Source organism: Phaseolus vulgaris, chromosome 10 (genome assembly GCF_000499845.2).
Source record: "Phaseolus vulgaris cultivar G19833 chromosome 10, P. vulgaris v2.0, whole genome shotgun sequence".
Lineage (NCBI taxonomy): Eukaryota > Viridiplantae > Streptophyta > Magnoliopsida > Fabales > Fabaceae > Phaseolus > Phaseolus vulgaris.
In genome coordinates, this window is record NC_023750.2 from 35,334,738 (window position 1) to 35,350,069 (window position 15,332).

General features: G+C 33.2%; 2 protein-coding genes across 8 annotated transcripts; both read right to left on the reverse strand.

Moving 5' to 3' along the window:
- Positions 1-272: 272 nt before the first annotated feature.
- On the reverse strand, positions 273-4,038 carry LOC137819037 (U-box domain-containing protein 8-like). 4 transcript variants are annotated; one of them, XM_068622750.1, is made up of 4 exons: positions 3,632-3,759; positions 3,335-3,545; positions 3,121-3,196; positions 273-2,180 (listed from the first exon to the last, which is right to left on the reverse strand). In XM_068622750.1, the coding sequence occupies exon 4, from the start codon at positions 2,122-2,124 to the stop codon at positions 442-444; it is 1,683 nt and encodes a 560-aa protein (XP_068478851.1). In that variant the 5' UTR covers positions 2,125-2,180; positions 3,121-3,196; positions 3,335-3,545; positions 3,632-3,759; the 3' UTR covers positions 273-441. The 4 variants fall into 4 exon arrangements, with proteins under 4 accessions (XP_068478851.1, XP_068478850.1, XP_068478849.1 ...); XM_068622749.1 differs by having other exon boundaries at positions 3,335-4,038; XM_068622748.1 differs by lacking the exons at positions 3,121-3,196; positions 3,335-3,545; positions 3,632-3,759 and adding an exon at positions 2,451-2,651.
- A 7,545-nt stretch (positions 4,039-11,583) lies between these two features.
- On the reverse strand, positions 11,584-14,869 carry LOC137818379 (serine/arginine-rich splicing factor RS41-like). Of its 4 annotated transcripts, none has more exons than XR_011082070.1 (7): positions 14,730-14,869; positions 14,430-14,586; positions 12,999-13,111; positions 12,418-12,656; positions 11,964-12,236; positions 11,779-11,877; positions 11,584-11,748 (listed from the first exon to the last, which is right to left on the reverse strand). XR_011082070.1 is itself a non-coding variant. In XM_068621772.1 (7 exons), the coding sequence occupies exons 3-7, from the start codon at positions 13,353-13,355 to the stop codon at positions 11,841-11,843; spliced, it is 735 nt and encodes a 244-aa protein (XP_068477873.1). In that variant the 5' UTR covers positions 13,356-13,531; positions 14,430-14,586; positions 14,730-14,853; the 3' UTR covers positions 11,584-11,840. The 4 variants fall into 4 exon arrangements, 3 of the variants coding, with proteins under 3 accessions (XP_068477873.1, XP_068477874.1, XP_068477872.1); XM_068621772.1 differs by adding an exon at positions 13,283-13,531 and having other exon boundaries at positions 11,584-11,877; positions 14,730-14,853; XM_068621773.1 differs by adding an exon at positions 13,275-13,531 and having other exon boundaries at positions 11,584-11,877; positions 14,730-14,853.
- Between the last annotated feature and the right edge of the window lie 463 nt (positions 14,870-15,332).

Genomic DNA, 15,332 nt, shown 5'->3' on the forward strand with positions numbered 1-15,332 from the left:
TTTATATTTAATCTAGAAGATTTTTTTTCTCCGAATTGACTTTATTTGCTAACTTAGTTTCCGCCATTAAAATTCATGAGTTTGTCAAAACTGTAAATTGTTAACAAAATATGACAATTGGTCATAAAATATTGTTAAATGATTTTGTGAATGTAGCATCAACTGAAAGAAGATTTTCAAAATTGAAATTATTATCTTTTTGTTATGATATATGTTAAAATTAAAAAAATTAAGAAGTTTCTAAAAATAAAAGAAATGATGATGCAGAAAGATAAAAGATTATATCATCTAAACATTGATTGCACAGAGATTACCAAACTTCTCATTCCACAGTTTACACTCTAAGCTACTTGTTTCATATAGACAATGAAACAACATTGGCAAGAACAAAAGTAACAAAGAAAAAGGTTCATGTTGTTTGCAACTTTCAATGGTTCCTCTCTACTTTCTGCTGAACAAGCTTCTCAATTTCCCTCTTTCCAACCTCTCAAGTAGCTTTTTAGCTCCTGGAATCTCCATCTCTATAAGCTTCTTCAGATACCCGATTGCTCCATACGAAATCATTAGTTTCTTACACTTCTTACATGGGGAAAGTGATCCAAGGCATGAAACTGCATACTTTTTGGCACTGTTCTGAGGACTTGGATCAAGCAACTGGACAAGATTTGGCACACTTTTATCATCTTTCTTAACCTCTCTCCGATTCTGGGACAGAACCATTAGGCTTGAAATTGCTTGAGCAGCAACCTCTCTAGCACTATTTGCTTTAGCCTCAAGCATCTTTATAAGAAGAGGGATGCAGCCAGCTTCACCCACCATTTTCTTCATCTCCATTGAGCTGCAAACTCGGCAAATCACACAAGTGGCAGCTTGTTGAGCACCCAAAGATCCAGACTTGAGAACATGAACCAAACGGGGAAGCAAACCAAGAGAAACCAAAGTTTCCTCAGAAACTGATCCAACCAGATTCCTCAATGCTCCAACTGCAGATTCTTGGGGAAGTGGACCATCAAGATAGGTCAGAAGACTTCTAACACCACCTTCTGATATAACAGACTTTCTCAAATGCTCGTTGCTTGAAGTCAGATTCTGCAAGCACTCAGCTGCATACTCTTTTGAACCTAACAAAAGTCCACAATTAAGAAGATTGATCATAACGCTTACAATACCCTCTTCAGCCAAAGCCTGTCTCACCTCAGGAACAGCTGATATATTTGTCAAAGTACAGGCAGCAGCAGCCTGTGACACAGAATCGCCACTTTGACAAAGCTCAATCAATGGCCGAACACCACCATGTCCCACAATTGCACGAGTTGTTTCTGCTGACATTGACAATCTCTGAAGAGATACTATAGCCTTCTCTTTACTGGCAGCACTACCAGATTCAACAAGTCTAATAAGAGGTGGCAGAACTCCTTCAGAAACTAGCCACTTCTCACAGCTCCCCGATTCCACAAGAGAGCATATAACAGTAACTGTCTTCTCTCTTATCCTTGGAGAGGTTTCTGTGAGCAATTGAACCAAAGCAGCAACATTCCTCCTGCCAAGAACAGCCAAAACATTCTTCTCATCCTCTTTCATAACATCATAGAGTCTGTCTAAGGCTTTGTGCTTTGCTTCCATGTGACCAATCTGAAGCCGCGCTAGTAGTTCTCTTATATTGTTGTGTTTTGCAATATCTGATTCTGCCATAAAACCTAACACGGTCAATGGCAAAGTAGCTTCACCGAGCACACCGGTCTTGATTAAGAGACCACAATCCTTCAAATTCAAATCCAGTTTCCCAGTTAATGCATCAAGATCACTCTGCATCCGAAGCTTACCCTCATACTTCTCCTTCACACACAACTCAGCCAATTCTGTGGCTTCTTCAAGTGTCTTTGACACAGCCTGCAATTGCTCCTTGCAAAGAGCATTCTTGGAGAAACAAGGGTGGCTAGACAAATCCGATAAACAGGAAGGAATCTGCTCCAATTTTGAAATGATCATCTTCCACCTACCAGGGAACACCTTAACCTCTCTTGCCTTAGCAAGAGCCACAGGAACAAGTTCCTGTGCATGCAACAACCAGTCTTCTCTTGAACAAGCATCAACTGCTACTGCATCTTTACTGGCTTCCACCATGATTTCAAATTTGGACAAAGTGGTGGTGAAGTAAAATTGAATTGGTGTCACCAAAGCTGTAGAATAGAAGAAAACCAAGCTCAGAGAGATGATGGAGATGCCAATTTGCAGAAAGGCAATGATACTATCAGCATAGATAATTAAAAAGTTGTGGAGCAGTTGCAATCATAAAATCAGTAAATTATAAATTAAGACTACAATAGAAAATTCTCAGACAATAAAAAGAAAGAAAAAGGACCAGACCAACATCAATAACTCGAGAATCTTATGATCACACACAAATCTTGTTTGAAAGCATGGCTAAACCATCATCAAAACTGAAGTACCTAAAGATGCCCCACGAGGCTTTCTTTCCCTTACTTTGGAGCAAGTAATCATTTAATGCCCTTTAGAAATTCCAAACCATGTATTAAATTCAGATGTGATTAAGAAGACAATCTAAACCATAGTTGATGATAAAGGGTGTTGATGAAAGTGAGGGAATTGGCGTGTAACGGCTAACTATTAAGTCCAATTAAGAAGCCGTCGGTGGATAATATCATACAAATCAAATACATTAGGCCAAAAAGACCCACCCCAACATGGTATAAATGTAATAAAAGGCCCTCTCAGGGGGTACTTTGGTCATTGACAACCTCCTCCAACTTTACTTTCTAACCATGAAAATGAAGTTTGGTTGGAGAGAGTATCAAAGGTAAAATTAGCAAGTTTTGTTTGTCATGTTGATTCCAACCCAAATGAAAGATTCCTGTTTCTAAAAGAGAGGCTCCTAAAAAGTGGAATTCTTGGCAGGGTTTTTCCTTCCTTCTCCTCATAAAGGCTACCGGTTTGAGAAAGGGAAAGGCTTTACTTCGAAGGAAAGACACAAAACAAAAGTTGTATCATACAACCCAATTATCTCCAATAAATAGCCCGTTACTATTTTTATTTATTGTTATCATTGCTACTACTAACATTGATGAAAATTCAAAATCATAAATTCAAATAGTAATATACCTCAAACCAACTTGACTTGCTAAATCTTCACTGAATTGATCCTGTCAGAAGCTATCACTGCTGTTCTCGACTGTTTCTGCAACCCAAAAGACATGAGAGAAAATATTAAGTTCCACTACAAAAAAAGGAAGAAAAAAAACGGAATTCTTCTTATGTATAGAAGAGAACAAAGCAAAGAAGCAACAACAAAAAAACACGCACATGAAGGACCAACCTTTAAGAATGAGTAACTAAGGCAACAAGCTAAGCCTTTGTATAGCTTAATCTTCAAACTTGACACTCTCTATCAGACTATAGTGTGCTTCCGAAATTGCTATAGAGAGCACCACCAACCACCCACCAACACTGGCAAATGTAAATGCAATGCTTCCAAACTCATCAATCAAAACACAGCTGGATTACTCCAAAACCATACCGTTCATTTTCTGAGAATCAGAAACGCCTGTGTCATAATTGAGAACAGACACCGCACACTAAAAATGAAAGTGGTGATCAAGTTTGAATCAAAAACCTGCTACAAAGTCTATTAAAAAGCTTAGCTTCACAAAACGACACAGCAAGTACAATACAGACAACAACGTTCACACACCCCCACTATTCAAAAATCAAATTTTCACCAACGTGGAAGCCAGTGTCAGTGCTGAGGGAGAACGGGTGCTTATGTTTATTGTAAAAACAAGGCTTAAAGGTCGAGCAGGTGTGATCATCGGACGGTGGAGAATGCAAGTTGGACAGACAAGGTTACCGTTGGGATTTGTTAAAATTTGAAAATGCTAAGGATTTCTTTTGTACGTTGCAATGTGATGACGTGTAGACATTGCCACGTGTGATGTGGGGACAGATGCTACTTTTCAAAGAGATTAAGATGAAAATCCCACGTGTGAAGTAAACGAATCATGAGGAAGTTTTCTCTTCAGTGTGATGGTTTTTGAATTTGCAAACATTTAACATTGTTTTTGCTTCAAAATTACGAAAATACCACTGATTAAAAGTTTGGTGACGCAGAAAGCAGAACATGTGAGGTTGTTGGCTTGCTAAGCTCATAGAAATTGCACGAGTTGTTAGTAATTTCATATATATTTATTTCTATGTAATCAATTAAAATTATAAAGTTGAAGAAAATATTTTTTTTAAGAGTTTTATTAAGAAGTTCAAACTTTTGTTAGAATATCTAATACATATTTGAGTTGATTTAGTTAATTAATTGAACTTAGTCTCGTAATTATCCGTAAGTATAAACTTTTTCATATTTATTTTCATATAATCAATAAATATCATAAAATTAGAGAAAAAAACTTTTTCTGAGAATTTCACCAACAAGCTGAACATTTTGGTTTGCATATCTTATCTACTATTTGACTAAATTTAGCTAATTACTTGAAGTTATCCTCTTATGAATATCAACAAATATAAACACTTTCATATTTATTTTCATGTAATCAATTAAAATCATAAAGTTAGGGAAAAATTCCTTTTAAGGGTTTGACCAACAAGTTGGACATTTTGGTTTGCATATATATGATCCACCTGTTATATTCTAAAATTTTGGGATTTGATTAATATTATTATTGGGTTGTTAAGATTTAATTAGTTAGGATTTTATCATTTATTTAATTATTTAGGATTTTATTAGGATTTTATCATTTATTTAATTAGTTGGGATTTTATTAGGATTTTATCATTTATTTAATTAGTTAGGATTTTATGATATTTAGTACTCTATAAATAGAGTATTGAACTATTATTTGATATGAATAATATATGCAGTTTGTTTCCTTTTCTCAATTCTCTATCATGGTTCTTGTTCTTGGTATAATCGGAAGCCACCTAAAGGTTCCCTTTGTCCAAAGTCTAATCGTTCTTCGAAATCTCTTCCGAGAGGACCTAGACGCTTCTACACACGATTGTTCATATCAATTGGTATCAGCTAGGACCTTCCAGTACTTTCAATGGCAGATTCAACACGCTTCGCTCAAGCTGCTAAGGAGATGGAAGATCGAATCTCCCAAAGGATGGATAATAAGTTTCGAGAACTCGCGAATACGTTGAAGGAAACCTTGACTCTTTCTATGAAAGACACCATGCAGGAATTACTTACTCAATCTCAAGAAGAAGGGCCCCATGGCCTCTCCAATGACAACATGGGGTTTGGTGCAATTGGCGATGATCCCATGGTTGAGTTGTTGCGTATACGACAAAAGACTTCAGTTGATGCCTATCATGAAGAGTTCAATTCAATCATTACAATATTGAAGTTATCTGATGATCATATTCTAAGGTGTTTCCTTGGTGGATTAAAGAAAGAAATCCAGATGATGGTAAGCATGTTCCGACCTCAGTCTCTACAACATGCGTTTACCTTGGCCAGGACGTATGAAGGAAATAATTCAAGCAATTTGATGGCCAAATTCCACAGGGGAGTCTTGGATCCAACACCAGTCCCTATATCGTCGTCTGCTTCAATCAATGTGGAGATGGAGGAAGATGACTCATATGATAGTCCTCCTAGTGATGTGACTGAATTATTGCAAAGGAAGGAGCCACAAATCTCAGATAGTTGGATATCATAAAAAAACGACCTTTACATATTCTCATTGATAGTGGCAACACTCATAATTTCTTAGATACCCAAATGGAAAAAAAAATATGGGTGCATAATTGATACGATTGCCCATTTGAATGTCATGGTAAGCTGAGCTCTACCACAAACCTTAAAACAATTAAGAGGGTTTTTGGGCTTAGTTGGATATTGTAGAAGATTTGTCCGTGGGTATGACGTCATTGCTACACCTGATATGCTTAAGAAGGATAATTTCATTTGAAGACGGAGTACCCATTGTTCCATTCTTGAAGGCAAGAATGTTGTTGAGGGGAGGGCATTGTTATATTTTAAAGTTTTGGGATTTGATTAATATTATTATTGGGTTGTTAAGATTTAATTAGTTAGGATTTTATCATTTATTTAATTAGTTAGGATTTTATTAGGATTTAGACGCTTCTACACACTATCGTGAACTAATTAAATAAATGATAAAATCCTAACTAATTAAATCTTAACAACCCAATAATAATATTAATCAAATCCCAAAACTTTAGAATATAACAATGCCCTCCCCTCAACAACATTCTTGCCCTCAAGAATGGAACAATGTGTACTCCGTCTTTCAAATGAAATTATCAGGTGTAGCAATGACGTCATACCCACGGACAAATCTTCTATAATATCCAACTAAGCCCAAAAACCCTCTTAATTGTTTTAAGGTTTGGGCAATCGTATCAATTATGCACCCATATTTTTTTCCATTTGGGTATCTAAGAAATTATGAGTGTTGCCACTATCAATGAGAATATGTAAAGGTCGTTTTTTATGATATCCAACTATTCTCATAGTTCTGAACCCAACCACTATGGTTAATGCGTTGACTGAGATTTGTGGCTCCTTCCTTTGCAATAATTCAGTCACATCCCTGGGAGGACTATCATATGAGTCATCTTCCTCCATCTCCACATTGATTGAAGCAGACGACGATATAGGGACTGGTGTTGGATCCAAGACTCCCCTGTGGAATTTGGCCATCAAATTGCTTGAATTATTTCCTTCATACGTCCTGGCCAAGGTAAACGCATGTTGTAGAGACTGAGGTCGGAACATGCTTACCATCATCTGGATTTCTTTCTTTAATCCACCAAGGAAACACCTTAGAATATGATCATCAGATAACTTCAATCTTGTAATGATTGAATTGAACTCTTCATGATAGGCATCAACTGAAGTCTTTTGTCGTATACGCAACAACTCAACCATGGGATCATCGCCAATTGCACCAAACCCCATGTTGTCATTGGAGAGGCCATGGGGCCCTTCTTCTTGAGATTGAGTAAGTAATTCCTGCATGGTGTCTTTCATAGAAAGAGTCAAGGTTTCCTTCAACGTATTCGCGAGTTCTCGAAACTTATTATCCATCCTTTGGGAGATTCGATCTTCCATCTCCTTAGCAGCTTGAGCGAAGCGTGTTGAATCTGCCATTGAAAGTACTGGAAGGTCCTAGCTGATACCAATTGATATGAACAATCGTGTGTAGAAGCGTCTAGGTCCTCTCGGAAGAGATTTCGAAGAACGATTAGACTTTGGACAAAGGGAACCTTTAGGTGGCTTCCGATTATACCAAGAACAAGAACAATGATAGAGAATTGAGAAAAGGAAACAAACTGCATATATTATTCATATCTCAAATAATAGTTCAATACTCTATTTATAGAGTACTAAATATCATAAAATCTTAACTAATTAAATAAATGATAAAATCCTAATAAAATCCCAACTAATTAAATAAATGATAAAATCCTAATAAAATCCTAACTAATTAAATAAATGATAAAATCCTAACTAATTAAATCTTAACAACCCAATAATAATATTAATCAAATCCCAAAACTTTAGAATATAACACCACCATTTGAGATGATTTAGCTAATTACATGAAATTAGACTCTTATAATTATCAACAAATATAAACTCATGTTTATTTCCATGTAATCAATCAAAATCAAAAAGTTGGAAAATAAACCCTTCTTTTAGAGTTTTACCAACAAGTTGGACATTTTTGTATACATATCTAATCCACCATTTGAGCTGATTTAGCTAATTACCTAAAGTTAGCCTCATATGATTATCAACAAATATAAATATAACAGTTTCATATTTATTTCAATGTAATGTATCAAAATAATAAAGTTGGGGAAAAGATCCATTTTGAGGGTTTCACCGACAAGTTGGACATTTTGGTTTGCATATCTGATCCACCATTTGAGCTGATTTAGCTAATTACCTGAACTTGACCTCATACAATTATCATCAAATATAAACACTTTCATATTTATTTCCATATAATCAATCAAAATATTAAAGTTTGGGAAAAGACCCTTTTTTAGGGTTTCACCTTTGCATATTTGATCCACATTTGAGCTAATATAGCTAATTAAATGAAGTTAACCTCATATAATTAGCAACAAATATAAACACTGTCATATTTATTTTCATGTAATCAATCAAAGTCATAAAGTTGGGGAAAAGACCCTTTTTGAGGATTTCACAAACAAATTGGATATTTTGGTTTCAATATTTGATCCATCATTTGAGTTTATTTAGCTAATTATCTGAAATTAGCCTCATATGATTATCATCAAATATAAACACTTTCATATTTATTTTCATGTAATCAATGAAAATTATAAAGGTTGAAAAAAGATCCTGGTTTCACCAACAAGTTGGACATTTTGGTTTGCATATTTGATCCACCATTTGTGTTGATTTAGCTAATTAAATGAAGTTAGCCTCATATGATTATCAACAAATATAAACACTTTCATATTTATTTTCATGTAATGAATCAAAATAATAAAGTTGGGCAAAAGATCCCTTTTGAGGGTTTCACCGACAAGTTGGACATTTTGGTTTGCATATCTGATCCACCACTTGAGCTTATTTAGCTAATTACCTGAACTTGGCCTCATATAATTATCACTAAATATAAACACTTTCATATTTATTTCCATGTAATCAATCAAAATCATAAAGTTGGAAAATACTCCTTTCTAGTTGAACATTTTGGTTTGCATATCTCATCCACCATTTGAGTTGATTTAGCTAATTACATGAAGTTAGTCTCATATGATTATCAATAAATATAAACACTTTCATATTTACTTTAATGTAATCAATCAAAATCATAAAGTTGGGGAAAAGACCCTTTTTGAGGGTTTCACCATCAAGTTGGACATTTTGATTTTAATATCTAATCTACCATTTGAGCCTATTTAGCTAATTACGTAAAGTTAACCTCATATGATTATCAGCAAATATAAACACTTTCATATTTATTTTCATGTAATCAATCAAAATCATAAAGTTAAAAAAAAATATCACTTTTAAAAATTTTACCAACAAATTGAACATTTTGATTTACATATTTAATTTACCATTTAAACTAATTTAGCACCTGAAATTAGTATTGTTTAATTATCATCAAATATAAACATTTTCATATTTATTTTCATACCATCAATCAAAATTATAAAATTAGATAAAAGACTCATTTATAAGTTGCAATGTGATGACGTGTAGTCATTGCCACGTGTGATGTGGGGACAGATGCTACTTTTCAAAGAGATTAGGATGAATATCCCACGTGCGAAGTAAACGAATCATGAGGAAGTCTTCTGTTCATTGTTATGGTTTTTGAATTTGCAAACATTTGACATTGTTTTTGCTAGAAAATTACGAAAATACCACTTTAAAAGTTTGGTTAAGCAGAGCATGTGAGGTTCCTGGCTTGCTAAGCTCATAGAAATTGCCACTGGGATTGTTAGTTCCAATTTCTATTCATATTTTTTTATTATTATATAAGTATCATATATAACTTTGTTAATCAGTATGAATTTTTTGAAAAATTAATAAATACAATAGTTTTATTGACAATCATGAAACAATAAATCATAAAAAATAAAAATAAAAATTAATAGTTAGAATTAAGAACAGGCCACATCTTAAGAAGATGTGGTAAATTATAAAAAAAAAACTCACTTTTAAAAAGAAAAACGAAAACTTATAATATAAATGTTAATTAATGAAATTTTAATGTCCAATCTCAAATTTGTAAACCAGTATTGTTGCAGAACAACTTAATACATAATTATTTTCTATTGTTTGGAGTGGAACTTAATTTTTAAATGAATTTAAAATATCACATAAAATCTAAATTATTTTTGTTTGAAATTTAAATGTATAGTAACATTTTAAATAAAACGGAATAGAAATGGCATAGGATGAAAATTAAATTACTTTATCGGAATCAATAATTTGAAATAGAAGAAAATTTGAAGTGTTTTTCTTAAAAAAAAGTATTTTAAAAATGAAGTAAATTAATTGAAATATTATAAGGCAACCACATCGTTTACTTGGTATCTAAGTAAAACGAATATTTAAGAGTTAAAACGTAAATTCTTAAAACATTATTAAAATAATTTTTACTTAATAAACGAATTTTTACAACATAATCAATATTATAATAAATAATGAACTAAAATTAAATATTTAAACATAGTTCACATTAAAAGTTTGTTTTTCACCTAAAAAAAACTAACAATAAAAATGCCTAATTCAAATCAATTTCACCTTACTACAAAATATTTAACTCTTAAAATAATTATAAAATATTATTTAAAAACTTATTCCAGTTTCTCCCCGATTTGCGGAGAAACAGTGCAACAAACAAATACAGACAAAATTATTGAAGAAAACATTTACAGACGCTTCTATGCTTCGAGTTCGAAATTTGAGTGTTGACGAGAATCACAAATTGATGCTTTGAATAGTTTTGTTGTGGTGATGAATTTTGTAGAATTTTTTGTTCAAAAATAAAAATTCTATTTTACACTTAATCTCGTAATAATTTTAGTATCAAAAATACTTTTAGTTCCTATACTGTTTTACAGATATACAATTTTAATTATAATGAAAATTCAACTGTGCATTTGTTCTTTAATTTTTCAAAAATAAATTTGTTAACAAAAAAATTACTATAAATGCGAGAATAACAACTATTACAATTTGATTTTAAACTTTACTATTCATATCATACATGAATAATTACTTTTATATCGTTAATATTCCTATCATTCATGTAATCTTTAATTAATTTAATTATATGTATTTATAGTAATGTAGAAATAAAAAGGACAAAGTAGCAAATTTATAAATATTTAACTAAAGTAAAAAATTATTGCATTTATTGATTTTTCCAAACACATATTAGCAATTTGATAATATATCAACAGCAGATTAAAATTATTTAAATTTAAAAAATTAAAATACCAGATGTTTAATAAAATACTATAATAATTATTATTAAACATGCACAAAACTACAAGGACAAAAATGATTTAAACACAAAAACTGTTGGCATATATATTTCTTAATATTTATTAAAATAGAAATGATACTCAAAATACAAATAATAACAATTATTCTAAAAATATTAAGATGTCAACCCAAAATACGTAAGTGAATTTTTCAACTTATTGAAAACAATCACAATTAAGGATACAAAATATTTCTATGAACACTAACTATGAGATTATTTTTTATATATACTGATATTATTAGAAAAATAATACTTTTGAAACATTTATTATATAATTTCATTAGATTAGATTCATCACATTTCAAACTTTAAGATTTATTACCTAACTATTTAATGTGCTACTTGTTAGAACTTAAGAGAACCAAACTCATCCGAGTTTAAACTTAGAAGTTCAAATACATCGCATAAAAAGATGTGCAAAACAATTGACACCAAATAAAAAAACAAAAGGACGAGCCAAATGGCCACACTATACTATAACACCCAAGTCAAGACCATTGAAAATTGAAACAGTATAAGCAAGAATAATGAAGCTTGCAAGTCACTAAACACGTATTCATCAACATAATGAAACCAGGAGTAGCCTTACCTTCAGTTTAAAATATGGTAAACAAAAGAACATTTTTCAGCAGAAGAAAAACCATAACTTGACATGCAACATAATAACATCTGGTATGTCTTTAGCAATTTACGGTTCTAACCAAACATAACAAGTTTGAGTTTTTGCTGCCAAACTATGGACTAAAATAAAAAATAAAATGGTCTAACAACAATTTCACAGTTCTGTTCAGCTTTTCCTCAAGAACGTGACCTATCTCTGGGAGGTGGAGACCGGCTGCATGAACAGTAAAAAAGTCAGAACATAATGAAATAGCACCAAAAACTAATTCAAGAAAACAAAAAAAGTAATTTATATCAAACCTATCATATCTCCCATTTATCGGACTTTCAGGTCGTTCATACTTGGGGCTTCCTCTTGTTTCTGGTCGGGAAGATGGATTCGATCCATGACCATAATCTGGGCTACCCCTACCTCTACGATATGGACTAGGCGATCTAGGCGATCTACCACGACCATATCTACCATCAGGAGAGTCGTGACCTCTTCTTTCAGGACTGTATCCGTTCCTTCTATCTCTGTCATCATCATCTCTTATGGCATACTCCACAGTGATAACACGGTCCATAAACTTGCTGAAAATCAAGCATTAAACAATCAAAAGAGGTTTAAACTAATATGCAATCAGCAAATATATCCCCTTCCCCGATACCTTCTTTACTTAAGTTACTGAATCCAGAGTATTTCAAAGGGGTAAAAGTTCGGGGAATGGGGAAACACAAATAACTAGTCAACAATTGAGAAGGCAATTACAACCTCAGGTTGGTCGCCTCCAAAGCTCTAGTAGCATCCTCCTGTGATTCATACTGAATAAAAGCAAAATTCCTCCTGATCCTTATATTTAATATTTTCCCATAAGAGTCAAAATGTCTCTCCAGATCCCTTGTCCTAGCGTGAACTGGATCAAAATTAATAACAAACAAAGTTTTGGATGGCTTTGAATTAGATGAAGATTTTCTGGAATCACCACCCGATCTTCTACTGTCACGTTCTTGCTACAAATCATAATAAAAATACAGAAAATGTTAAAAACTAAAAATTTGAACAATAAACCAGAATTACAAAATAAGCAGCAGCCAAAAGCAAAAGTTCATTTGAATAAACAAACATTTGTCAACTTGTGAGACTATGCACAGTTAGTATTGATTTTCATGAGAAATGACACTCTATCATCAAGAACAAAATCAAACAATTTGCTTCCCAAAATAATTGCAAAGAAGAATCCCATACCCTTCTTTTATGCCCAGGTATCATGATACGAAGCATGTACACAAAGTAATATAATAACTATTACTTAGTAGTAATCACAATGCAATTTACTACCGACTACAACCTACCTTAGTCCACTCAACACGAATCCGGCGCGCCTTTCTACCAAATTCTGTTCTATCAAGCCTTCTGATTGCATACTCAGCATCTCGTTCATCTTCCATGTAAACGAAAGCAAACCCTGAGAAACAAGAATGTTAAACACAAAACAGCACATAAATACTTAATTTAAACATTTGAAGACTCCTGGCATGAAGACAATTTAGTAATGAAGGTGTGCATCAACTTTGCAGATGAGATAAAAAATTCAACATAAAACACAAATAAAAACTGTCAAGAAGTACCACAACACCTGCCACAGTTGCGAAATCATCATGGTTTCTATGTTGAAACATGTTGGAAATTGAACACTGAGCAAAAGTCATGAGGAATGAAAAAGCAATGAATGCTGAGGAAATGCAGAATGGCAGGGCAAGGACGGATCAGATTATTTCTTCTGGAAAAATACAAGAAGGAGAAGCTGGGGCACATTCTAGAAAAGAAATGCAGAGAAGCACATCCATCCAAGAAGAGCATGGACATTCCAACTTTCCAAGTAATCCTGCCACAAAGAAATGGTTGAGTATGGGGGTTCATATCTTAATGACAGTTTTCTTTCTTAAAACGGAAAAGAAAATGTACATCCATTCAAAAGAAACTAGTCATAGAACATCATCTCGACCCTTTCAAGAATCAATTGAGGATAGAAGTCACGGTTGAAAGTTTTTGGAAGGTAAATCATGGATGAATCAATGGTGGACTCCGAGTTGTCAAGCTTGCTCCAATTCACGTTCAAGACAAAAAGCAGAAAGTTTTACGAGACTAAAGGCCCAAAAAGGCATCTCCGCCCTTACACTCATACGGTACATTAGAATAAAATTTTGGGTAAACAGAAATATGAGGATTTTACTGCTTATACTCTCTGCCAAATGTGCAAAGAAAATAAGTGACTACTAACTTGCTTAAAGTTTCAGAACAATGAATAATCTTCTTCCTTTTGTTTCTTGGTGTCCGAACCAACATCAAACAAGGGTCAATGAGTTCTATGATTGCTTTCAATGGTTGTACATAACATTTTCCTGTCCCAAACATGTGACTCAACCCAAGTGGACAATTTCATCTCAACTTCCACATCCTTAAACACCGTCATTCACTGCGTAACGCCAGTCAACCTGCTTCCTGGCAACAGAACTAACTCATCTCTGAAACATCAAATCTTCCAGTTCCATCCAAATACCACGCAGCAAATTCAGCACAACAATAACAACCAAAAACGCTTTAAACTATCACAGAAGAAATTCAACTTTGCCATCCGATATATCAAATCCATAATAAAAAATCACAATCCAGCGTATAAGTAATCACAATTCACAATGCAACAAAAAATGTATGTCGAGAAAGAGCACTCCTAAACTAAACAAAATTAAAATAAAAATCAACGAAAACAAAGAATGATATACCAGATTTCATGTCGACTCTGTCGACTTTCCCATATCTTCTAAAGAGCCTCTCCACATCAGATTGACGCGCGTCGAAATCCAGGTTTCCACAGAAAACAGGCCTCATTTTTTCCTCCAGCAAAGTCAAAGCTTCGGAATCCCTTTGCAGGCGACCTACCTGCGATGCAATGCAAGGAAAAATCAAGTCATAATCGCAGATAAAAAACGATGAAATCAAAGAAAAAAAATTGGAATTAGACGGATCGTAGGCGGAGGAAGCAGGAAGTGAGGTAGATCTGGGGTTGGGCGGAAGCATGTTACCTGGGCGGGAAGGACGGAGGGTTTGCGATAGAAACCCTAAACGTGAGATTGGGAAAATTGCGAAGCAAGAGAGAAAGAGAATGTTGAAAAGTGAGAAGAGAGAGAAGATGATGGTAGTGTTCACATCAAATCATAAGGCCACCTGGCATCAACTTCCTATCTATCTTTACTAAATTGTAAAAATCTTCATATTTTTAAAAATTGGGCCATTGAGAAATACTGTCAAGATAATCACACAATTTTATTTGCTGTATTTGAATTAAGGATTGAATTTAAAAAGTGAAAAAAACATATAAAAAGTAAGATTGCTTGAATTAAAAAAAATGAAAAGTGAAAAGAAATAACAGAATTATGAAAAATTGTTATATAATAAATATTAAAAAGAATTATAAAATAATCAAGTTATTTAAATATTAAATTATTATTTATTTAAATTTAATTTTATTATTATTGATTCTTTTAGTTCTACTACTTTCACTTTTATAATTTATAATTTCTTGTACTAGGCAGGAATGTTCGGAATCTCGATCCAAGCATTTGGTTATGGTGAACTCGACTTTAGATCCAAAAGACCCAGTTTTAATGGTAAACTCGGTAAAAAAT